The 26,905-nt window shown below is 45.1% G+C and overlaps 1 protein-coding gene across 1 annotated transcript in view; it reads left to right on the forward strand.

Moving 5' to 3' along the window:
- LOC144791163 (cytochrome P450 2J5-like) overlaps positions 1 to 26,905 on the forward strand; it is a 575,154-nt gene that overhangs the window by 62,472 nt on the left and 485,777 nt on the right. Inside the window, exon 2 of the mRNA XM_078665817.1 lies at positions 23,707 to 23,869. Within this exon, the coding sequence (XP_078521943.1) occupies positions 23,707 to 23,869 (163 nt within the window). The remainder of the gene's footprint in view (positions 1 to 23,706; positions 23,870 to 26,905) is intronic.

Here is a 26,905-nt window from a genome sequence, read left to right on the forward strand (position 1 = left end):
ATTGGACAAAAAAGATATAGACATTAATAACAATGGAAATGCGTACTTATGAGCTGAGAGCGAAGGGACACATTTTGCACCATTTTGAATCCCCTTGTCTATCATCTACTGCGCCATGCATAATGTATTCTAGGGCTTTAACACTCTTGTCATTACCCTAAGACATGAATCTTAAAGTGATAATGAAACCACAGCTGGCAGATCAGAATGCTTGGAACAGACAATTACAGATTCCTGAAAGGTTTGGAAATTCAATGAATGAGCATTAGACATGTGTAATTGTACCAGAAAATAGTAGTTGTTTCTCTCCTGTTCTCCCTTGCGAACTCTCATCCAACTTTGAAGCAAATAGATTCGTAAATGATTTCCAGTCTGGCATCCAAAGGGAACAGAACCCATGCTACAAAACATCAAAGAGGAGCTTATTAGCTACATGGACAATGGCTCACCCTGTGCCCTAAAATGACTGGGCCTGTCAACTTCATTTAACACCATCAACCACCAAATCCTACACAAAAAGGTTGGAGTGTTTTGTTGGCATTAGCAGAACTGAGTTCACTTGGTTCACTAACTTTCTATCTAATCATTCCCATCTAGTCAAATTAGGAGCATACGTATACAAGTTCACCTACATAACCTGAGGTGTCCTTCAGGGCTCAGATGTATCTCCAATGATTTTCATCTTCTACATGCATCCTCTCACTAGGGTTCTTGGATCCGATGATGTTGGCTACTACATATGTGCAGATGACATGCAACTCCACCTCAAGCTAGAAGGTAATTCCCACAGCCAATTAAAGCAATTCCTATGCCTCTTCCAGGGTCTCCAATGGATGCAGAGAAAGTGACTTTATTTGAATGGCGACAAAACTAATGTTATCCTCATTGGCATTGCTAAATCTCACAATCTTCCATTGATTCACCAGAAATCTTTGATTTCCTCTCCATAACCTGTGTCCAGAGCTTGCAACCTCAGTGTTCTGTTTGACAGCAAGCTTCCCTTCCTACCTCAGATAAATGCTGTCAACAAATCTGCCTTCATTTCCCACGAGGGGTCCTTCTCCTCTTCTACCCACCTCACAAGGATTGCTATTATCCTTACTGTTGAATTTCCCAACTTGACTATTGCAAGAGCTTGTACATCGGCATGACCAATATGTTTTCTGCCAAACTGCAAATATCTCAAATCGATACAGTTTAGCCAGCATACATTGTATTAATCCTTCAGGACATAGCATGGCTTGCCATGCCTTGATATAATGTAGCATAACATAGCATTGCATTACTTAGCCTTTCAGAGTATCCCGTAAGGTGTTGTGACATATCATAACATAAACATGATATGCAATGACAGAGAATGACGTTGTGTAACATGCTATAACCTAGCATGGCACCCCATAACACTGCATGGCAGACCACTACATAATAGGATAGTGTGTGTTCCTTGTCCATTCAGGACATCAAAGGACAATAGAAATCACTTCGACTAAATGTTTTACTTTGTCATTGTTTGCCTGAGACTGCTGTATGTCTGTCATGTTTTTGAGAATTATGGGCCAGATGTAGGAAGGCTATTACCGGTCGGTAACGTCCCAAATCCGAAATTAACGAATTTCGGCCGTTACCGACTGGTAATAGGCTTTTCTTATGTAAGTGGCCAATTTACTGATTCGGTAAATACCGAATCGGTATTTACCGATTCGGTATTTACCGAATCATCATTTACCGATTCGGTATTTACCGAATCTGTAAATGACATGTAGGAAGCACTTTGAAGAGTGCTTCTGTGCTTTAAGGATTCGTTATTTAACACCAACTATTAGTTGGGGTAAATAACGAATACCTTTGTAAATGCACATATGTGCATTTACACCAGTGCCATGTGGCAGACATACATGCCCTTAGGGGTGCAACAGGGTGTCAATGTGACACACTGCCACCCTTGACTCTTTCCCCATTTTACCGAATCTGTATTTACTGATTCGGTAATTGACATTCATTCCTATGGGCCTCCAGGCCCATAGGAATGAATGTCAATTACCAAATCGGTAAATACCGATTCGGTAAATACCGAATCTTACCGATTCGGTAATTTTTACCGAATTTTTTGCTACATAGCATTTACCGATTCTAAAATACCGAATCGGTAAAATTCAATATTTTAGAATCGGTAAATACTATTTACCTACATCTAGCCCTATGTGTTTTTGCCTGAATAATGTGCTGATATTTAAAATGTGTGTTAATGCTACCTCTAAGGTTAACTTATAAGGGGTCTATAGAGAGGTTTTGGGAAAGCTCCAGATCTCCTTTAGTTAAAGGATTAATCCCTCCCATGAACCTGAGAACAGAAGTCTTCTCTGGATCTTTCTATTCTCTTTTTAAGAGACCATGATTTGGAGGAATCACAGGGAAATTAGAAAAGATGGGTGTCTTGAACTGCCCTGAACAGTCACCACTTGTAGCCAGTGCTTTACTGGTAAAAGAAAGAGTGCCGGTGCCCAGGGCTCTGCTCAGAAGACTGTGGCCAATGCAATGGAATTTTGGCATGCAGAATACGAAGGTTGCGTAGCCCAAACTCCACCTCATGCCTTTTTCAGCCACCACCAGACACTGCCTTCCCCATTATCTCACTCTTGTAGTCTCCTACTTTCTCCCTTTGCTACAGTTTATCCATCTTTCTCTTTCTCTGTCCTTCCGTTTTGTATTTTTCCCTGTCTCCTTATAAATGGAGGGAAAAAGTTAGGGGTGTGTGAACAACTCCGTTCCGCCCATGGAATGTGCAGAATGTTGCCTGTTCTGTATTCCGCGAAATAGGCGGAGCAGGCAAATCTCGGCATACTCGCGGCAGAGCGGAGTTGGCCTCCCGCCCGCCTCCTGCCCACACTATCACATTTAAAAAAAATAATAATAATTTAAGACACCTTACCTTATCGGCGGCGTCCCCGGGCTTCCCTCTTCCTCCATCGCGACTTCTTCTTGATAACTGCGCATGTGCGGGCACCCGCGTGAATCTTCTGCCTGTAAACAGAGGCATAGGCCAGTGCCAATGTGTCCCAAAAAAGCAAGAAGAAACCATGAAGGGAAAAACAAGCAGACAAGTGCAAGCCTGTTGTGTTCTGTTCAGCACAAATTGCCTCTTGAGCATGTTTAGTTTAGTGCAGGTTAATGAGGAAGAACAGGAGAAAGGGGGGAGCCACACACAATCTTCAGCATCCAAAATAAAGCGGAGCCAGTCCGGCTGCCACTCTTGGTGTTTAATGTATAGTGTCACAAGGACAACCCTCTATGCCCACCGGGACCAGGGGCATGATACGTTATATGAACAGAGTTCACCCCCTCTGCATAAGAAAATGAAATCCTCTTAGTGTACATCAGCCCAGTGGATTGCTCTCATGTGGGTTGCATACAACAGACACTGAGACTGTAAGGGTTTCTGTTGCTGTTGTGTGTTCTCCTGCAATACAAATGCAAATGTATGCGCAATTTGGCGACTTGCACCTTTCTCAATGCTCATGTCAGAAAGCATAGCACAATCACAGTTTATTTAAATTCATCAACCTGCACTCTAATTGGAGAACAACATTGAGTCAACGAAGAAAGATTGACCATCACATTTAAATCCTTATTCCTGCGGCCGCCATATTAGCATGTATCATATTTAAAGACCAATGGCCATGATTTTGTTTGCTGGTTGGTGCTCATATGATTGAAGATACTTAGTCCTGATAAAAGTCGACAATTACCAGAAAAGACCCATCATACTCGTTCTGGTTCGTAACATGCTAAGTATTGTATGTTGTTAAGTCCTTAACCTCACAATATTCCCCCTATATGGGCTGCCTCACGCTCTGGGGAGCAGTTCTTACTTGTAAATCCGACGCGACTACAATCCTGCACACCATTATAACAACTGATATATTTCTACTTGCAATGTAATTTGAGTATTGCAATCGCCCCTCGCCTGCCGCAGATGTCATCATTCTGTAATCTTTAGTCTTCAAACACAGAAATTCCGTCCAATGACTAATCTTCCTCGAATTCAATAATTCCTGATCATAAATCAGTCTTTTGCTGGGTGTTAGATTATGCTAGCTGATGCTTTTTTGATGCCATGCGTAAGTTAGCATTCGCTACGCCATTCTCTTTACTGAAACTAATCCTGTTTGATGTAACATTGACGTCAGATCAAGAACTACCAGGGCTGAGATTTTACGTTTTTGAATAAAAAGTTACTGACATTGAAATTGCTTTTTTATAACGCTTACCACCCCCGACGACGCATCCATATTAAACAATACGGATGTGAAAGGGTGAAACTGCACTTACAATCAGTGGGGCACTGGGGGTAGTCTTGTAGTTGCAAGACTCCCATACACTAGCCACATTTTAGTCATCAGTGGTAGCTTTAAAAAAATCTGTTCTGCATTATGAATGGCATTGGAACTTGGAGCATATGCCTGTTTTGGACTTCATATTCTTGGACGTTTTCGCCTGTCCCACCGTGGTCTGCTGGTTCCTTGCTTATGGCCTCACCAATGTTTATTGCAAACTGCCGCCTCTTTCTCCCTGGGGAGCCGCCGTCTCAATCTACATATCTACGCAGCGCGAGACCCGTGACGAGTCGAATATTCGGAGGTTGGAGAGAGTGAGTGAGAGAGAGGGTGCAGTGGACTGGGAGTTAATCTCCGACCTGAGGTGAGCAAATTGCTGGCCTCTAATCCACTTTACTTTGTCTTCCTCCCGAGGGAAGAGGAAATGGGCACATTCCAACCATTCCTGCATGAATGTGGAAAGCATTGTGTGAAGCGAGAGGGGAGGGAAGGGGGTGGGGAGGCTGAGCGCGAGGAGACCCCAGATGGAATACCAGGCCTGTCCGTCACGTGTGCCCCAGCACAGGCCAGCCGGTCTCTCCTTTGTGCCTTCACAAAGGCCAGCCGCCCTTCTGTGCCCTTACACGGTGTTGTCTGTCACTCTCCTATGCTCTTACCCGGTACGGTCGTTTTGTGTGCCTTTTAAACATGCCTGTCACTCTTCTGTCCCCTAAACAAGGCGTCCTCTCAGCCTCTCGTTTATTCAGGACTGTTTGCCATGTTTTTGTGCCCTCATACACGGGGATTCGTCACTGCTCTATACCCATACAAAGGCTGCACTACAACTTGGACTGTAATAACCGTGTGACGTGTGTCCATACAGCTTGCATAGACCAGACCACTCTGCCACTCTCTCGTGTCAGTACATGGACCTCTGTATGCTATTACGCAAGCAGATCTGCTCTTCATTTCTGCCTTTACAAAAACAGAACGGTTTGCGGTTACTCTGCGAACTTAAGTTAGCCGTCTGTCATTGCTAGTCGGACATACTTGGTGCACTTCTGAAAGTAGATCTGTCCCATTATATGCGCTTCCCTGACTAATTATCGAGTACAAAGAAGTGATGAGTGTAATGCCAGAATAAACCCCAGCCCCTGCTTATACTCACGGCTGTGTACCAGTCTATTGATTTTTAGTCCATCACAACACCTCATACAGGAACCAGCCATAAGAAAATCAGCCATGGTCCTGCTCCAACAGGAAGAGTCAGGCCTGAACTGCCAGGCCAAGCCCCCTGTGGATGGGAGGACAAGGAAGCCCAGACTAGGTTCACATATTCGGACCTTGACAGCTGAGTGTAGTTCCAGTGGCATATTGAGCATGGAACCTTGTAGATGCTTGCACAGAGAGAATACAAAAATATTATCCGTCAACTTGCTGTAGTTAACACCCTAAATCCGATGGGTAGGCCCAGAGATGGGACCGATGCTCACTGTTCATTCGGGCTCAGGCTGCTCCCTACTAAAGAGGGCAAATGGGGCAAAATCGGTCTATGAACGTTTGTATTCTGTTCCGGGGAGGGGGGAGCGTTGCCTGTCGTTTTGGGATGGACTGTCCCCAAGAGGATCAAGGTAAATACTAATAAGCACACATCACAGGAGGTCAGCGCTCGTCGGCATGTATTAGCTCTAGAATGAACTCTGTTTTCCAAGTAATAGATGGAGCGATCAAAGTAACCATAACAGATTTAATTAGCTATTCGCAGTTTCTCGGCTGTGTGCACTTACATGTGCATGGCTTAATCTTTAAGGTAAGCGCATGCTACTGGCAGGATGAACCAGGTAGCTGTACCTGCTGGATGGGAGATGTGAGGGGCCGTGTGCCTGGACTGACCTTCGCATCCCTCAGAAGCCTGCTGCAGGAAGTCCGTGCCAGGGGCTTGCAGGAGGACTGGGCAGTCACATGGGCACTGGTGGGCCCAGACATCTGTGAGGTGATGAAAAAGAGAGGCGGGCGGAGGTACACGCCACGGAACGGATGTTCCGAACTGCTGCAGAAATGCACTGGATGGAGAAGGACAACTGTGTGGTACGGGACCTAAGATTCCAGGCGGCTTCTGGGACTTGGTGCCACCAGGCCCCTTTAACTCTGGTCGGACTCTTTGGGGCACAAGATTCCAGGCTGCTTGACCTTCCCTCTGCTGGGTAGGGAAGGGCCTCCACGCAAAGCAGGACCTCAAGTTGGATGGTTCCTCACAGGGTGAAAGCGATTTGCCTGAAACATCCGCCGAGGCTGGTCAAGCAGTCCATCCCTAAATGGACCAAGCATGTCCAATCGATCAGAATACTAAGTACTAATTTGCATTAGGTGGGCCTCTGTATAGAGTGGCATGGCGAGTGAAAAGAGATGGATTGGAATGCAGCCTAAGTGATCGCCAATGGCTGAAATTAATCCAAGCCTTCTATTCTTCACCTTGTTGTTTTTTGTTGTCTCTGGCTAATTGAAGCACAGGAGTGTGATTATGTGTGACCATGTGAAAAGACAATACACAACATCAAACTTTAAGACCTAAATTGAATGTTTATGGAACATATGTCCTGCTAGCTGGACTTCCGCATTGAGCTGAATATGTGATAGAATGTGGTGTAAGATTTCATGCTGGTCACACAACGAATGCAGCTCCAAGGGAGTCACTTCGTAGCTGACTAAGGTGAGTAGTGGGCGGAGTGTGTTATTTACCAAAAAAAACTATCATCCTCATTCACATCTTGTGTCTACACCAAGACTCTTCAAGAGTTGATGAGGGCCTGCACAGATGGAGAAGACTTAGACTTACAGCGCAAAAGACCAGACCCATACTTGGTACCTGTACCACCTATGGCAAAAATTTTGAAATCGATTCCTTATAGCACAGGTGAGGCAGTATAAATAGCGAGCCAGACTCTCTCTAGTGGACGTGGGCAGTCCATTTTCCCCTAAACACAATTTTACAGATACTAGACCGAAAGGTTGCAATTCACAGGATATTTTTCAAATATATTTGCCTCAGTATTTTTAGTGTGGAGCATGATATTCCAAAAGAACACAGCCCACCAGGGAAATGCCAGAATACCACAATGGGCTGTGTGACTCAGGAAAATAATATATATAATTTTGAGAAGGAATTGGGGAAGTTGTGTAGCACTTTTCATAGGTTAGTACTCCGGTCATAAGAACTGAAACTTGATTTTATTGTCCACTGTCTGGGGTCAGCGTGTGGAGACAACAGATATTTGTGGGCTTGAGAGTGTCTGTCAGCATGAACCACCCTTTAGTGTGTGCAGTGCTCATGAAGAGAAGAGTGAAGCTGCTTGTGAGAGAGCGTGTTAATGTTGTACCCAATCGGAGAATGTGATTGCTAATTTCAACTTGATTCCTATGCTACCATTCCTGCCATTTTCTCAAAGGACTACTGTGCTGTCCACCAGAAGATTCTCAGTAATAAGCAGTGCAGACACGTGCTTCGCTCACCTACATATTTGGTACTTTCTTCAATTGGGTCTCCACGTTGACATAATACTAGTGGTGACTAATTTCAGTCTAAAGCATTGAGACATGCCGCATCCCACAGCTTCTCTTGATCATTAGTGCATTGATAGAACTTGTTTACTTTAATCTTTCTTGTTTTTCTTTTGCACTTTTCAAACTCACCACCACCATGTGATATTTTGGAAAGAAAACTTAAACAGTCTGTTGACAATGTTTGAAGCATGTGAACTAAATTTGGTATAATAGGATCTAAGGGGGAGGGAAACCTACGTTCAAATTATACAGTCCTATCCGGTATTGTGAGACTTTTTATCTCAGTCAGTGTAGCGTGACTTATACTCACTTTTTTGGGAAAGGAGTTCATAGAGTGTCAAGTCCACTTTACAGTATGTCCCACTTTTTTGTAGGATTTTTCAGTTGTTTTGAAACCCGTTTTGCCCTTTACTTGGGTTATATCCCTGTGTGAGTTGTGGTCTGTGCAGGTTTTTTTGGTTTATTGGTGCCAGGGTTTAGACATTAAATTCACACTGTATAATTGTAGCATACATTTTTTTTAGATTATTGTTATCATTTCACTTGTTCACTGCCACTTTGGAACCTCAATCTCGCCAGCATGACTACCCCAATCGTTTCATAAGTAACACTCGACCTTAGACACATGTGTCTATCATCTACCACTGCACTTAAATGGTCACTACCTCGCTGTAGCGACGTAGAACTGAGTAGCTAACTCTACTCCTACAGGATATCTTTAGCACTTCAACCACGCTTTAATAGTCCTTCTGAGATACACGATCAACCTATCTGAGCAATTGATCGCCAACAGGACACCCTACACCCCACTGCACGCACTTCTAAATCTTAGTTAGCATCACCTGTCACCAATCACTATGTTCTCAGAAAAAGTCACCAATTAAACAAATGCAACTAATGCTATGCATACATCCACAACTAAATGTATATATGCCTTTTTCTTCCTTTTCCTCCCTTCCTTAGGCATTAGAGGCTTAAAACCCTAAGGCATTTAATAAATGTCCTGATGATGGTCCCCATAACTAAGTAGTGGGACCGAAATTCCGTCGACCTGTTGTGCACCTTATACAAAACCTGATTCATATGTTATGTATATGTAATGGTGCTTGCTTTATACTTCTGTACATTCGAATAATTACAGAAATCACTGCTTCTGCCTTAAAAGCCCTGCTTTGTCTCTTGTTAACCTTCTGTACTGATCTGATTGTGTCTGGGTACAGGCTTGTGCCCCACACTGGTGATTTGTTGAAGGTATCTTCCTTGTGTATATAACTTTCAAATGAGTAAAAATTGAAGACCTCTGTCCGGCTGGACATGTCGCTCCAAATATAGAATTGATTTCGTCTATATTTATTGCTTCTCATATATTTCCTATGCATGGGACCTTTGTTGTTTTGTAAAACTTTGTAAACCTCCAGCACAAAGTTACTCCCATGCTGCCTCGAAGCCTGGCCGTTAATTCCTAACTAGTGCATCTTCTCTGCTGCTTCGTCTTCCATAGGTTCTGCTGAGTATCCCAGACTGCGCGCCCTCTCTATGAAAGGGTTCTCTGCAGGCAGGAGGAGAGCCACTGTTATGACTATAGCAGACACGGAAGGGTATCTTTTATTTGATTTCATACTGGAATTTTATATAGCGCAGAAAAATCCATTGTTGATGTCAGAAACCCCTATATAAATGCAGAAACCTAAAAAAAGTTAAAAAATACTGCCAGCAGGCAATACATATAATATACCCCAAGCCACAATAAACTTAAGAAGAACGCAGCATGTTGGGACCTGTTTTTTTTATTGGGAACAGGTTTGCTGAGTTACACATATATTTATATATATATATATATAAATTACAAAAGTAAAAGAGAAGGTAGTGTTGCAACCTTTTTATGTTCTGGCTTGACAGTGCAGCAATCGCCAGGCAATTATGTGAGTATTACTAGAGAGGGACTTTTACTTCGCCCATATGTTGGGAACAGGAGTACATATTTTGATTGGACAGAAGCTGTGTGCTTTTACAAAAAAGTGCTTGCCCTCCACATAGATGTGATCATTTGTTTATTCGGCTGCATGTGCTTGTACTTTCTGGGACACTCACAAAACATTGCCAAACAATTGAATATCAAGCCAATCGTTCATGTGCAGAATGGCTTCTGTTTGCTGTCCCTCATCCCTTTCAGCTTCCCTGGATGCAGCCCTGGAAGCTACAACCTTTATGCATTTTGATTACTCGACACACCCTACATGATGTCCCATGTAGGGGTTGTAAGTGCTATATAAATGTTGCAGTGCAGGGATCCTGGACTATCTAATACAGCGGCTGCAAATTGTGGAGAACGCGGCAATTCACCTTTTGTTTAAACTCCCCAAACATGCCTCAGTTTCCCCACTACCATAACCAATTGTATTGCCTATCAGTGAAAAAAAAAAATTTAAAAAAAAATGCCAGGAGAGCTGAAAAAAGCAGGAATGAACTCCTACAATATAACTGGAATGGGAAACAACCCTTAGATCTAGAGACTACACCACCTACAGAGTCTTGGAGATCAACAGACTCGATTTGCTTGACCTTCAGATGGCTGCCAAGCTACACTCCCCTTCCTATCCTACCACCCTCGCCAGCTCCACCAGCCCGTCTCTGGACTCTAGACTTTTGGTCCCTTCTTGACCCTCATCTTTATCCAGCGCAGTCCGAAATGTATGACCAATTCCCGGTGGAGCTGCCACGACAGCTATAGGGGAGACAGGCTCTGGCACATCGCTTTGACTGTCGCCTACCCAGCCGGACCTCGGACTTATGTCTCGTCTCTTTCTCCGCTACTAATTCTTGGTCCCTTCCTGATTCCCATTTTTATCCGCCGGAGTCCGAAATGTATGACCGATTCTCGGTGGAGCTGCCCCGACAGCTATAGGGAAGACAGGCTCTGGCACACCGCTATGGCCGTCACCTACCCAGCCGGGCCTCGGACTTATGTCTCGTATCTTTCTCTGCTGCTGACTCCCTCACGTGGACTCCCTGCTCTCCCTGACCTTTTTCTTTTTTTCCCCTCTTTTTTCTGTGGATCTTGTTTCTCATGATCACAAATAACTCCTGTATTGAATTTGTAACCTCTCTGTAACTAATGTGATTATTTTTGTAATTTGTAACACAATGTTGTCTTATGTTAAGCGCTAGACCTAGGTTTTTGGCTGATGCCCGGTGGAGCTACCTGATAGCTATAGAGGAGATGGCCCCCTTTGGCCATCACCTACCCAGCCGGACTTTTGGGCAGACCTTCCTTCATCTCGCCTTCGCATTCTCTCTCCCACCCCTTTACCCAACCCCCCAACCCCCATTCCTCCTCTATCCTACATTTATTTTCGTCCCCTATGCTTTTAAAATGTTTTTCCATTGAGACCTAGCTATTTGGCCGATGCCCGGTGGTGCTACCTGATAGCTATAGAGGAGATGGGCTGTGGACTTCCCCCTCGGCTGTCACCTACCCAGCCAGACTTTGGGCAGACTCTCCCTCGTCTTTCCACCCTATTTCCTCCTACCCCTTTACCCTAACCCCTCTCCCTTTTAAGCTCCATTTATCTCGTCTTTACGCTCTTGAAATGTTTTCTAGTAACTGATGTAACTGGAAACTGATGTAATTTTGTCACTTTGTGGAACCCTATGTAAAGCGCTCTGATACCTCCGGGTCTAGCCAGCGCTATATAAAACAAAAAAAAAACAAAAAAAGCTTTAACTTTTGTGCACCAAGCCTTATACAAGGCTGGCCCTAAATACCTGTCCAACAGGCTACATGAAAACCACCCAGAAGAACCTTATGATCACAGTCTGCTGGGCTGCTAGTTATTCCTCACACCAAGCGGGAGAAGTTAGGTGGTTCTCAGACATGCCAACCCTCCCGATTCAGGTGTGAGACTACCGATTTGAAGGCTAGTCTCCCGCCTCCCGATTCCTGCAAGCAAAAACCCGATTCCTCGGGGCTTCAGCTTACAGGGCTTGGTATTGTGTAAAGTGCCAATTCTTCCAGCAATAGTCAGAGTGGCCATGCAGGGGCTCTAGAAGGGGTGGGAAACCAACAGAGCGTCATTAACAAGGGGATGGTCTTTTAAAGACCTGTGAAGTACTGGGGGGGGGGGGGGTTTGCCGGGTGGCGGCTGTGTGTGTGCACAGAAAGCTGTTTTAGCCCGGGCTGTCACACAGGGGGGTGGGGCGGGAGCATGCATTGCCAGAAACCTGCCAGGCCAGTGCACAACACAACACTTGCATCACCCTCTCTCTGCCTAACATTGCGCTCCATGCTTCTGAAAGGTAAAAAAAAGTGCATTTGTGTTTTAAATGTCCAATCCTGCAGCAGCACGCTTCCAAAGCCCATAAATGCCAGTAACCCGATTCAAGGCCCCATTCTCCCGATATATATTTTTTTAATCTCCCTTTTTGCTCTTCTGAAATGTTGGCATGTATGTGTTTGATTCTGATAAATGCTCCTTGCTAAGTTTCGTTTCTGCAACAAAGAACTTTTAATGCCAGTGCATAGCTCTTCCACTCAATAAAGTTCCTCCCTCCTCCGTCTGGCAGTTTGATTGCTGCCCAGGGCGGAATGGCTTTGAAAATGTTCTGAGTTGTGCAAGCTACAAGAGTAGAAGTTTTTTTTTGTCTTCACGCTGTTCATCCACATCTGTTGGGAAAATTCCATTGTGGGCGTGGTATTAGTTAGCCATGCAACGCATATAATGTATCTTTATGCTTACAGTTCTCAGTTCCCTCTGTAACACTCTCTCTAGACTGTGCAGACGGGGTCCCGGTCGGAGCGTGTTCAATAAATTATTATTGGTGTATATTCTCCACTGTTTCTCTGACTCTTCATTTGGCATGGAAGGCTGAGAGGTGGCTGGCGGTGACCCGGGTGGCCCTAATTGGATCACTTCCTTCATGGGCCAAGTCACTACAAACATTGACGGTTATGGCAGCAACATTTACATCTGTTTCCAAACTCCACCAATGTCACCAAACTCCTTCAAGGCGAATGCCCTGGTGTGAGGGAGGACTCACATATACCTTTGTGTACTCCTCCAAAGAGCAGGACAGGCACTCATGAGATCAGTAAAGCAATGTATTTGACTAAGCAGATACATTTCAGTGACTTGCTCCTTTCTCAATGCTTGTTCATTTGCTGTTTAAATATGATACATGCTAATATGACGCCCACAGTAATGAGGAGTTTGCTTTGATGATCCTTCCATCTTTGTTGCCTCCATTACGTTCTCCAATGAGAGTGCAGTTTGATGAATTCAAATGAACTGTGATTATGATATGTTTTACGACATGAGCATTGAGAATGGCGCAAGTCGTTGAAGCGTGTCTGCTTATTTTGTCAAATAAATTGCTCTATTGACTCCGTGAGTACCCGTCCTGCTTTTTGGAGGAGTGCACAAAGGTATACACAAGTCCACCCTCACGCCAGAGCACCCGCACTGAAGGAGTTTAGCAGCATTGGTGAACTTTGGAAACACAAAAGACACAATAAATCGTTTTGGTTTCTATTCACCCACTCTCAGATCAATCACGATCCCTTAAACCTATCCAGACTGAGTTTAGCATAACCAACTTCCAGCACCATGTCTTGCCAAGCTGTACAAACAAGCATGTGCGAACAGTATAGCATAATGCAGGTCACAAATAGTCACAGAACCAATGGAGCTGTGTGACATACATTTCCCTTGGCTCTGTGATTATTTATGATCTGCATCATTTTGTCTTTTGCCTCAGTGTCTGTTTTATGCAACCCAAATGAGAACATTCCATTAGGCTGCCAAAATAGGGTCAGTGTGGGTTTCCCCTGATCCATCTTATTACAAAGAGCCCCACGGTGGGCTCTGTTTATACAAAGATTCTTGGTGTTCAAGCATAAGATGTAATAAATATGTAGAGGATGTCGGGGCCCAAGCAGCAATCACCCCCAAGTGAATCGCAGGCCCTAACACTGCTAAGAGTGTTCGAAGAGAGCACACAAAAAAGAACTTGGAAGTCTCCATGTCTTTTTCCCCTTCAATAGTTAAAGAGGGCATTTTATTTTATCCAGTATTATGGGTGTCTTTCATAGATTCACATGCCTGATTCATTCCCCGTCGTCGGAATGGGAGTCCAAGGTACATAAATAAAGTGATGTCCTATAGACATATAGAGAAATAGGCCTATAGGCCTCACATTAGTAACATATCTGTGTCCTTTTGTAAAAAGGACCAAACTTTAGAAAAGAGCCAATCAGCTGTCACCTCCCTCTAGAACCCTCCTGGAAGGAGCCTCAGTCCCTCAGATTTTCTACCGCACGTTGTGCTAAGGGAGTCTCCTCTGAGCTCTGCTCAGGTTTGTTTCTACACAACTGGTTTCCAGTGTTTTGGGATATTTTTTCTCCTGTTTCTTCAGTGACTACTTGATTATGGCTGAAACACCAAAAAAGGGTCTTTTTAGATCCTGTGGTTCTTGTGGAAAGAAAATGCTACATATTGATGACCAGCAAAAGACTGCCTGTATTGCCTGTATCCAGACCATTCGGCTAAGTACTGCAAGGTATGTTGTACCTTTTCTACTAAAACCCTCAAAGACCGTGAAGGACGCCTCTTAATTTGGCTCCAGAGGCTGAAAGACAGAGATCACCTTGATTCCTCTGAGGAGAGTGAGGGCTCTTCAGTCTCTTCAAAATTATCTCTAAAGAGACCAAGGGTGGCTTCTCCTAGCCCTATGGCACCTCCTCAAAAGAAGACTTCAGAGGTTCTGTGAAGGAAGTTCACACCTTCAAGAAGCCGGTTTCGACATCGTCGACAACGACATCGTCGACGGCATCTTCATCGTCAAAGAAAACCGTATCTGCAGCTTCTTATGTTTCTACGGCGACGACGACAGTCTCTACATCGACAGCATTGTCATCATTATCATCGTCAAAGCGACTACGACCAAATCGTCGACGGCAGGTAAGGCTTTGTCGTGGAGATGGCTTGGCAGTTCGGGCTGGACTGTTCCCATGAGGCACAGGGTCAGACTGATTTGCATATAGCCATGTCTGAAATGGGGTGGCTGAGTGGGCTAAAGAATGGTGATGGATTAAACCCAGATCAGTTGACTGGGGGTGAGTGTTTGATTTGCTCAAACGCTCCGTCCATCATCCCCTTTTGTATCGCTTTGTTCGCCCTAAGTGTGGCAGGGTATGCTCAGACGTGAGTCCCTTGCTCACTTGTCCACTGGATTCAAGATAGCCTGGCTAATGAGGATTATGAATCCGAAACCGGTCCCAGGATGCTTGTTTCCGGTCCATGGAAGACATGGCTTGGCAGTTCGGGCTGGACTGTTCCCATGAGGCACAGGGTCAGACTGATTTGCATATAGCCATGTCTGAAATGGGGTGGCTGAGTGGGCTAAAGAATGTTGATGGATTAAACCCAGATCAGTTGACTGGGGGTGAGTGTTTGATTTGCTGAAACGCTCCGTCCATCATCCCCTTTTGTATCGCTTTGTTCGCCCTAAGTGTGGCAGGGTATGCTCAGACGTGAGTCCCTTGCTCACTTGGCCACTGGATTCAAGATAGCCTGGCTGATGAGGATTATGAATCCGAAACCGGTCCCAGGATGCTTGTTTCCGGTCCATTGAAGACATGGCTGGGCAGTTCGGGCTGGACTGTTCCCATGAGGCACAGGGTCAGACTGATTTGCATATAGCCATGTCTGACATGGGGTGGCTGAGTGGGCTAAAGAATGGTGATGGATTAAACCCAGATCAGTTGACTGGGGGTGAGTGTTTTATTTGCTCAAACGCTCCGTCCATCATCCCCTTTTGTATCGCTTTGTTCGCCCTAAGTGTGGCAGGGTATGCTCAGACGTGAGTCCCTTGCTCACTTGGCCACTGGATTCAAGATAGCCTGGCTGATGAGGATTATGAATCCGAAACCGGTCCCAGGATGCTTGTTTCCGGTCCATGGAAGACATGGCTTGGCAGTTCGGGCTGGACTGTTCCCATGAGGCACAGGGTCAGACTGATTTGCATATAGCCATGTCTGAAATGGGGTGGCTGAGTGGGCTAAAGAATGGTGATGGATTAAACCCAGATCAGTTGACTGGGGGTGAGTGTTTGATTTGCTCAAACGCTCCGTCCATCATCCCCTTTTGTATCGCTTTGTTCGCCCTAAGTGTGGCAGGGTATGCTCAGACGTGAGTCCCTTGCTCACTTGGCCACTGGATTCAAGATAGCCTGGCTGATGAGGATTATGAATCTGAAACCGGTCCCAGGATGCTTTTTTCCGGTCCATGGAAGACATGGCTTGGCAGTTCGGGCTGGACTGTTCCCATGAGGCACAGGGTCAGACTGATTTGCATATAGCCATGTCTGACATGGGGTGGCTGAGTGGGCTAAAGAATGGTGATGGATTAAACCCAGATCAGTTGACTGGGGGTGAGTGTTTTATTTGCTCAAACGCTCCGTCCATCATCCCCTTTTGCATCGCTTTGTTCGCCCTAAGTGTGGCAGGGTATGCTCAGACGTGAGTCCCTTGCTCACTTGGCCACTGGATTCAAGATAGCCTGGCTGATGAGGATTATGAATCCGAAACCGGTCCCAGGATGCTTGTTTCCGGTCCTTGGAAGACATGGCTTGGCAGTTCGGGCTGGACTGTTCCCATGAGGCACAGGGTCAGACTGATTTGCATATAGCCATGTCTGAAATGGGGTGGCTGAGTGGGCTAAAGAATGGTGATGGATTAAACCCAGATCAGTTGACTGGGGGTGAGTGTTTGATTTGCTCAAAAGCTCCGTCCATCATCCCCTTTTGTATCGCTTTGTTCGCCCTAAGTGTGGCAGGGTATGCTCAGACGTGAGTCCCTTGCTCACTTGGCCACTGGATTCAAGATAGGCTGGCTGATGAGGATTATGAATCCGAAACCGGTCCCAGGATGCTTGTTTCCGGTCCATGGAAGACATGGCTTGGCAGTTCGGGCTGGACTGTTCCCATGAGGCACAGGGTCAGACTGATTTGCATATAGCCATGTCTGAAATGGGGTGGCTGAGTGGGCTAAAGAATGGTGATGGATTAAACCCAGATCAGTTGACTGGGGGTGAGTGTTTGATTTGCTCAAACGCTCCGTCCATCATCCCGTTTTGTATCGCTTTGTTCGCCCTAAGTGTGGCAGGGTATGCTCAGACGTGAGTCCCTTGCTCACTTGGCCACTGGATTCAAGATAGCCTTGCTGATGAGGATTATGAATCCGAAACCGGTCCCAGGATGCTTGTTTCCGGTCCATGGAAGACATGGCTTGGCAGTTCGGGCTGGACTGTTCCCATGAGGCGCAGGGTCAGACTGATTTGCATATAGCCATATCTGAAATGGGGTGGCTGAGTGGGCTAAAGAATGGTGATGGATTAAACCCAGATCAGTTGACTGGGGGTGAGTGTTTGATTTGCTCAAACGCTCCGTCCATCATCCCCTTTTGTATCGCTTTGTTCGCCCTAAGTGTGGCAGGGTATGCTCAGACGTGAGTCCCTTGCTCACTTGGCCACTGGATTCAAGATAGCCTGGCTGATGAGGATTATGAATCCGAAACCGGTCCCAGGATGCTTGTTTCTGGTCCATGGCAGACATGGCTTGGCAGTTCGAGCTGGACTGTTCCCATGAGGCACAGGGTCAGACTGATTTGCATATAGCCATGTCTGAAATGGGGTGGCTGAGTGGGCTAAAGAATGGTTATGGATTAAACCCAGATCAGTTGACTGGGGGTGAGTGTTTGATTTGCTCAAACGCTCCGTCCATCATCCCCTTTTGTATCGCTTTGTCGTGGACGATAGCCATTAAGAAAACGCCGTCGACGTCGAAGACCCCGTCGGCGCTGACCTCGCCGACGACAGCATCGGCGATTACCTCGACGAAGCCGATGAAGCCGATGAAGCCAATATCCACCGAAAGCATCGTCGACGAAGGGCTCGTCGCCGAAAACACAGTCGAGGAAAACACCTTCGACGAAGGAACCGTCGACGAAGACATCGTCGACGACAGGAATATCTTTGCCGTCGACGGCGGCTCCGTCGACGATGACTCCACCGACTATGTCAACTGTCGACGCTCCACCGTCGACTATCATACCATCGACGGGCTCGTCGACGGTGATGGATTCTGGCCTACAAGCAACATGCATACGCCTTAAAATCACAAAAAGGGGGCTGACGCCGGCGTTAACATCTCCATGCCGGGTCCAACCAATTCCTCCAGCATGTCTCCTACAGGGGGAAGACTCAGATGATGGTGACATGTTCCAAATGGCGACAAGTCCTTCGGAACTCAACGTGAAGTGTCAAAGTTCAGATGAGGAGGAACATCAGGAGGAGGTATATCATCCGCCACCTACTCCTTTGTTTTGTCTTCCAGCATCCTTAGTTACGGATTTGCAATACCTCATTCAGGACTATAAACAGAGGTTTCCGGAGTCTCCGTCTCCTTCGCCTGCCACAGTAACTCTGTCTCCAAGACCACGACCTCCACCATTAAATATTCAACCAGAGAGAGTTGATTTACCGCATCCTCCAACTTCTGATGAAGAAGGAGAAGATGAAGAACAACAAGAAGAGGGTGAGCTGCAGGATAATCAATCTGTACACGACGAATGGGATGACTACGTCATTCCCTCTCCCGCATCTCCAGTACCCGCGCCCGTGGATTCACCACCTGGGAACATTGGAGGGTTCCATAATGCGGTTGAGAGGGCTGCTCAACGTTTTAAGATCGCAATGGTCTCTCAAGAACAAGACTGCTTCTTGTATGACTTCAAAGAACCTCTCAAAAAAGCAGTTAGGTCAATACCTATGATCGATCATCTATGGGCCCAGGGTGTTAAAATCATGCAAAACCCCGCCTCTGTATCTCCAGTGATTCCTTGGCTGGATAAGAAGTATAGAGCGCCTGATACTGCTCCGGCCTGTTTGACGGGGCACCCCAAGCCGGATCCTTTATCGTCACCTCCTGATAAGGAAGGAAGAAGATTGGATAACATTGGGAAAGGTTTTCCTCAATGTCTACAATGACAGTGAAGGCAGCAAATGCCTTAGCGCTCTTGGGACACTATAATAGACAATTATGGGCAGATATAGCCCCATATCTGTCTGTCAGAATTACCACATTCATCCAAGGAGGAGGTAAAAAAGATTCTGCAAGAGGGTGAAACATCAGCATCAGAGATAATAGACTGTGCGATGGACATCGCTATGACAGGCTTCCGCCAGTTGGCTGGAGCGCCAGTCTTGCGACACCAGGGATGGCTCAAAGCAACTTCTTCCCGCCCTGAGGTGCAAACGAAGATATTGAACATGCCCTATGATGGCCAGTTACTATTTGGTGGCAAGATTGATGAGGCACTTCAGAATAATAAAAAGGATACGGACACTGTGAGAGCTTTGGGCACTGTCCAGTACAAAAAACAGTCCTTTCGTGGAAGTAGAGGAAGAGGTCAGTCTTCCTATAGAGGAAATTTCCAATATAGGTCTTCATTCTCGTCAGGCCAGAGTCGACCTCAATATCAACAGCGCCAACAACAGAATCAGCAATCTTCGTATGGCAAGTTGTCCTATCGGGGTAAAGGACAACGAAAGAACAGTGGGCGTAGACAATGACATGTTTATTTAGCCAGTCCAGACTTCATTACACTCATTAAAAATTGGAGGAAGATTTCCCACTTCTTAAAAAATTGGAAAAAGATTACCACGGACCGTTGGGTCCTTCAATTAGTGCAATTCGGCCATTCAATGGAATTCATGCAAATCCCTCCACAAACCCCTCCCACAACAATGCATCACAAAAATCTACGGCTGCTTCTGCAGGAAATCTCTATTATGCTCCAAAAAGGAGCAATAGAGAAGGTACCTCCATCTCAAAGGGGAAAGGGATTTTATTCTCGTTTCTTTTTGATCCAGAAGAAAGAAAAAAGTGGAGACCGATGTTGGACCTCAGGGCCCTCAACAAATTCCTGAAGAAGCAGTCGTTTCGCATGGTGACGATTCAGGAGGTACTACAGTTACTGGAAGAGGAAGACTTTATGACGTCCCTAGACCTTCAGGACGCTTACTTCCATATTCCGATTCACAGGAATCACAATTTATTTTTAAGATTTGCAGTAGCAGGTAGGCACTTTCAAATTTGCGTCCTGCCCTTTGGGCTCAAGTCTGCACCTCGCATATTTACGAAATGTCTTTCCCCAGTGGCGGCATACCTCAGGCAGCATCATCACCAAGTCTTTCCGTATCTGGACTACTGGCTGATCAAGGCTCCATTCTTGGAAGACGCGTCCAGGTCTTCCAAAGCCTGTTTAAGGCTTTTCGATTGCTTGGGTCTCACGCTCAATCAAGAAAAATCAGTCCTGCAACCGTCTCAATGCATCAATTTCCTAGGTGCATCCCTGGACATGCATTCGAAGAAAGCTTACCCATCCCAAGAGAGGAAGTACAAGCTTATGGCACTAGCTGTTCTAGTGGCATTAAAGAAGGCCTTGATGGTCCGCCTTTTCAAGTCTCTGCTGGGAATGATGTCATCGTGTATCCTCCTGATTCCTCACTGTCGTCTACGGATGCGACCTTTACAAGAGGCACTCTCAAAGCAGTGGGTCCAATGCACAGGTTCGTTCGACGACCTTATAAAAGTGACTCCCCAGATAGTCAAAGCCCTACAATAGTGGATGTCATCTTGAAACCTTTCTCAGGGCTTGACATTCCTACTTCCAGCTGCTCCTCATATTATCACAACAGATGCCTCCTTGGATGGTTGGGGAGCTTTTCTGCAAGAGCTGCGGATAAGCGGGAAGTGGTCCTCCTTGGAGAAAGGACTTCATATCAATCTCCTTGAGCTGCGGGCAGTCTTCCTGGCCCTTCAGGCTTTTCTTCCAAGAATCAAAAATTCCCTTGTGCTCGTCCGGACAGACAACACCACGATGATGCACTACCTCAACAAGCAAGGAGGGATGCGCTCACTAACACTCTCTCGAGAGTCGCAGAGAATCTGGAGCTGCCTAATCTCAAACAAAATATCTCTTCAGGCGGAGTACGTCCCAGGCATGGACAATGTATTCGCCGACTCATTGAGCAGACAGAAGACAACATCTCACGAGTGGGAACTGGATCAGGAGATCCTCAATCAAATCTTCTCGCGATGGGGCACTCCACAGATTGACCTATTCGCCACAAGACCCAACGCCAAATGCCCACACTTCGCAAGTTGGCATCCCCAGTCAGGGTCTCTAGGGAATGCATTTTCGATCGCATGGTGCAACGTCTTTGCGTACGCCTTTCCGCCATTCCCAATGCTTCCCAGAGTCCTCAGGAAACTGAAGGTGGAGCCATGTACTCTCATTTTAATAGCCCCAACTTGGCCACGACAATATTGGTTCACGGAGCTCCACGGCCTATATCTGGAGCATTTTCGGTCGCATGGTGCAACGTCTTTGCGTACGCCTTTCCGCCATTCCCAATGCTTCCCAGAGTCCTCAGGAAACTGAAGGTGGAGCCTTGTACTCTCATTTTAATAGCCCCAACTTGGCCACGACAACATTGGTTCACGGAGCTCCATCGCCTATATCTGGAGCAACCGATCCGCCTGAAACAGTGTCCATCTCTCCTCACGATGAGCAACAAACCAGTCCAACATCCGAATCTGGCATCTCTCAGGTTAGCCGCCTGGCTCCTGAGTTCAGAGAGCTTCAGAATTTGAATATTCCACCTGACTGTAGAGCCATCCTAGCTCGAGCACGAGCGGAAAGCACCAATAAAACATATTCTTTGAAATGGAAAAGGTTTTGCGTCTGGTGTAAGAATCGAGGAATACACCCTTTCTCTTCATCTCCGGAGCAAGTTTTACCTTACCTTTTCCACTTGGCAACATCAGGCCTTGCTCACTCCTCCATCAGAGTCCACTTGGCTGCAATATTCCATTACAAAAGATCTTCAGCGGGTCCTTCTCTCTGGTCTCACAGACTGATCAAACAGTTTTTTTAAAGGATTATACAGGACTTTCCCTCTGGTGAAAATGTTGTCTCCTACCTGGCACCCTAATACAGTCCTTAATCAGCTCATGAAGCATCTCTTTGAGCCAGTACACAGGGCTGACCTGAAATATCTATCTTGGAAGACAGCTCTCCTACTTGCGCTCACATCCGTGAGGCAGTGAGTGAACTGCAACTTTCTCGATTCAAGATCCTTTTCTGCAATTTAAACAAGACAGAGTGATTTTGCGGACAAATCCGAAGTTTATTCCGAAAGTCCCATCGGATTTCCATCTCAATAAACCAGTGGTTTTGCGTTCCTTCTTTCCAAATCCCAGTAGTGGAGCGGAAAGATCATTGCATTCATTGGATCTCAAGCGGTGCTTGAAATTTTATATTGACAAGATAAAAGACTTTCAGAAAGTCAAATCAGCTATTTGTGGCTTACAGCACGCTTTCCCGCTGGATTTCAGCAGCTATTTCCTTTTGTCATGAACAAGCAGGACATCCCCTGCACTCAAAAGTACGAGCTCATTCTACTAGGGCGATGTCCACATCCACGGCACTTTTTGCAGGTGCGCCTGTCATTGACATTTGCAGAGCGGCAACATGGAAGTCGCCACAGACCTTCACTAGGCATTACTGCCTGGACACGGAACTTATGAAGGACGCTGCGGTGGGACAAGCAGTGCTTCGGCATCTATTTCACTAGAGGTGAGCCTTCTTTCATCCCTCCATCTTTTTCATGAATGCACATTTCTCTATTATGTATTTTGACGGTATTTATTGTTTGCAACTAAATGCTCTTACTAATTGCTTGATATGTTATTATCTAATGACTTGCAGACACTGTACCATCCGAAATGTGCTTTGTGCATTGCTAGCTACTCTGATTCAGGCATGTGAATCTATGAAAGACACCCATAATACTGGATAAGAAATGCGTTACTTACCTGTAACTGCAGTTATCCAGTATTGGTGTCTTTCATAGATTCACATGCAACCCTTCCGCCTCCCCTGGAAGGGCTCACCTAATTCTCTCAGTGATACGCCTAGTTAGCTTTGTGCGTACGAAAATCTGAGGGACTGAGGCTCCTTCCAGGAGGGTTCTAGAGGGAGGTGACAGCTGATTGCCTCTTTTCTAGAGTTTGGTCCTTTTTACAAAAGGACACATATATGTTACTAATGTGAGGCCTATAGGCCTATTTCTCTATATGTCTATAGGACAGTACTTTATTTATGTACTAGGGACTCCAGTTCCGACAACGGGGAATGATTCAGGCATGTGAATCTATGAAAGACACCAATACTGGATAACTGCAGTTACAGGTAAGTAACGCATTTCTTCTTTGTTGTTTCTTTATAAGAGGTTCTTGATTGGAGTGACTGAGATGAGGTTTCCTCTCACAAATGCATATAGTAAGTAATGGGATGAGGAGGTAATGCCCATCTCCCTGTTAAACGTGAATCTGGAATACAGAAAAAGTGAGCAATTGTCTTTGCTATTTGATTCAGATACACAAGTATTTGTCTTATCATCCCCAATTTGAGGCATTTTCTCAATTTTGATCAAGGTTAATCAATTTGGCTTAAAAAGAAGGATGAGAAAAAATCTTAGGAACCCTACATTTGGGCTTTGTTGCTAGCACAATTCAGAGTCTTACAAAGCATATTGAACTAAGGATCATTGGTATAGGTTGCTGCTAAGTAAAGACAGCAGATGAATGGAGATTTGGATAGGGCAGTATTTGAGGGCAATGTTAAAGCAACAGTATTGTTTAATGATGTGTTGTGGTCATTTATTTTTACCATCTTTAGGGACTCCATTTGTGTGTTTTGTGTCCACAGCTTGCAAAGACCTACGGAAATACATTCACTCTGTGGGTGGGCCACACCCCTTTGGTTATAACCAATGGATATGAAGCTGTGAGAGACATGCTGGTATCCAAGTCCGAGGAAACATCAGGACGACCTCATACACCTTCCCTCCACAAATATGGACAGCAAAGAGGTACATTCCTAAATACACTGAAAGCACTGTTGTAATTCTATCTAGGACCCTAATTCGATACTCCTGATTTATGCCCTTATGTGGTTATAATAAATAATATCCTTATAAAGGCATAAGAATCATATCCATATTTAGTCGTAGCCCATGCGGTCCACATTAAGCAAGGGCTACTTCCCCAGACTCCTAGAAAGTACAACAAGTTCTCTAAACAAAACAAACCTCCAGCAACCTGGGAAATCCCCATGGCTTTTGTTTTGATTTGTCCTAGAACTCCTGTGAGCACTGTAAGAACGGCCAGTTCTTAGTGACATCTTTATTGACGTCTTATGTCCAACCTTACGTCAAACCCGGCACCTTTCAGGTATAAATATACCAACATTGCCTTAAGCAAACACACGGTGGTTTGGAGCAGAGCGGCTATCTACTTGCCCGAGAGCCCAGCTGATGCGAGAGCCCACGGACGCCGCCCCTCCCTTTTGACGCACTGAGAGAGACGCTGTCTTTTCTCCTGTCGAGAAATCCAGCTCCGGTGTTCTCAGCCGCCCTTGCGGGTTGCTGGGATATCGAGTCCTGAGAGAGAGATACCAGACCTCCTGCTTTCTATTACCCAGGTACAGAGCTGACTAAACCCTTAAAGAGAATTCTTGACTCAGATTCTTGGCAAAACCAACTTAACTTAAACTGCTACTTACTTACTCCTTCCCACGTATTAGGCTTAGGTCAGGTACACCGGGGTAGGCGTATTTAGAAGCACCAGTTGAGTACGATAGTCAATGTATATTTGTATGTATATATTTTATCCATTTTAAAATATCATATGGCTAAGAAACCATATCAATGCTTTTACAGTATTATTTTATAATACTCTTTTTACTGTACGCACTTTACTTTATACTAAGTATTTCAATTGTGGCAATTCATTTCTCTTGCATGAGAAAGAAGACTGCTCAATAAATAACACCTTTTATTGAAAACGCCCATCTCTCTTTTCTCTGCACTCTGGTGAAACTAAGTATGCACGATTGACTGAGTAAAATAGCTGTCTATTGTTTTCACACAATTCTAGAGATACACTCTTATTCTGAGGGAGCAAAGTTGTCATGTTTTATGGTTGTCAGAAACTAATCCCTTATTGTCTAATCAGGAAAGTCAACTCCTTCTTGAACATTCGAGAAAGTTTCTAGTGACCTCTGAGCTAGCTGGCAAAACTAATTAAGTCTAATATAGTCAGTAGAGACTTAGTCGACCTCAGTCCTAGGTCTACACTGCTGTTTATATTATTCCAATGCGCAAAGCCTATTAGGAATATAGGAACTATACTGCATGGTGCCCAACGTTTGGTAAGGCGATAATCTAACGCAAGACACTAGAGTAACTCAGTCGTGCTTTTTCACACAGAACCCCTTTTTCCCATGAATACCCCAAAAGACGTCTGGAGTGGGTAAAAGGTTAAAATCCGCCGGAACTTAGTAGGAAGAGATTCCTATGTATGGTTTTTGGTTTAGTCAACGTTGAAGGATACAGTGTTCCAAAATATTGTGCACCTAATCTTTGTTTCCTTGAAACTTGATCTGCAACAAAAACCTTCCTGTTAGTAAAAATGATGGAAAGTGAAGACGAAAGGGAGGCAGCTAGAATAGCAGCCCAACTCGTAGTGGATGACACAACAATCCAAGATAATGACCCGAATGCTATATTCATTCCGGTCAACATAAGAAGAACTATAACTATTAAACTTATAGAAAATGGACTGACATCACGAGGTGGTACAGTCATATTCGTGGTAGAGGCCCATGAATATCGGCAGGCAGAGGTATTCTATTCATGGATACACTTTCCAGCAGCAAACGCTGTAACAAAGGACTTCCACTATTACAAAATAGAGGAACCTCCGGATGAATACACTCCTTTTGAGGAGATTGAAATCCCATTAAATTACCAAGAGCACCTGCTCTGGTTTAAAGGCGCCCTAAAACATAAAAATCACATCACCAGGCTCGGTCCACTAGGTAGACCAGGAGCAACGTGGCCGGTTCTAGCCAGCTACACACCACATCCAGACATGGACAAAATGTCAATCCCTGAACTTTTAGCTCAGCTAAAACAGCTAATTAAAATACATAGGCAATTGGTCCAATATGTAATGCGGACTTCAACAGTCCAACCAGCAATTAATATTCCACAGCTGACCCCTCATCAGGGGAACACAAACAAAATTACACCACAGAACATACAATCATGTCTTGGTAAAACACCCGCAAAACGGGAACAAATTCCATTCTGGTTAGCACAAAAAATCACTCAAATAGAGGCAGTATTTCCTGATACTACACCTACTGATAAACAAAGAATTCTGACTATCTGTCTTCCTATGGGGATCACACCACATGTGGAGGACTGTGACACTTGGGGCACAGTCTTTGCTTCCATTTACACAAAAACACATGGTGTTCCGTCTATGGGGGTAATACCAGATGTGCTAAGACAGATTCAAAATGAATACGGTCCAGAACCTGCTTTAACTCTGGGTATGAAATTACTGAAAGACTTTAAGCAGGTCTCGGCTATATTATTAGCCAACATAAAAGGAGAAGCAGCATCTGTGGCGATCCGCCAGAAATTGAAAGAAACAGATATAGCAGAACAACCTTTTGAACTTGCCAGAATCATAGAAAAATCCAATGAAGAACTAGGAGGAGATAGTTTGGGTGGGAAACCAGTAAAACCCCAACTAACTGAAAATCCTGAAAAAACTTATATTAAAAATAATTTAAACACTCCAAAAAAGAGCTGGGATGGAAATAAACAATCCACTCCCAAAGAAAAACGATTCCAGTCCAGAGGAAGGTCTCCTCAACGGAGAGAAAGATCTCCAGACCGAGGAAACAAGTCTCCCCAGAGGGAACCCTCTGAGAAAAGATACAACCTTAGAAATAGGGATAATCTGAAAAAACCTGATAGATATCAAGATATTGATACACGTCCCTCTCGATCTTTTCAGACTTCGTCACAGAAATCGGAAAGAAGAGGACGGTC

The sequence above is a fragment of the Lissotriton helveticus genome, chromosome 11, assembly GCF_964261635.1.
Source record: "Lissotriton helveticus chromosome 11, aLisHel1.1, whole genome shotgun sequence".
NCBI lineage: Eukaryota > Metazoa > Chordata > Amphibia > Caudata > Salamandridae > Lissotriton > Lissotriton helveticus.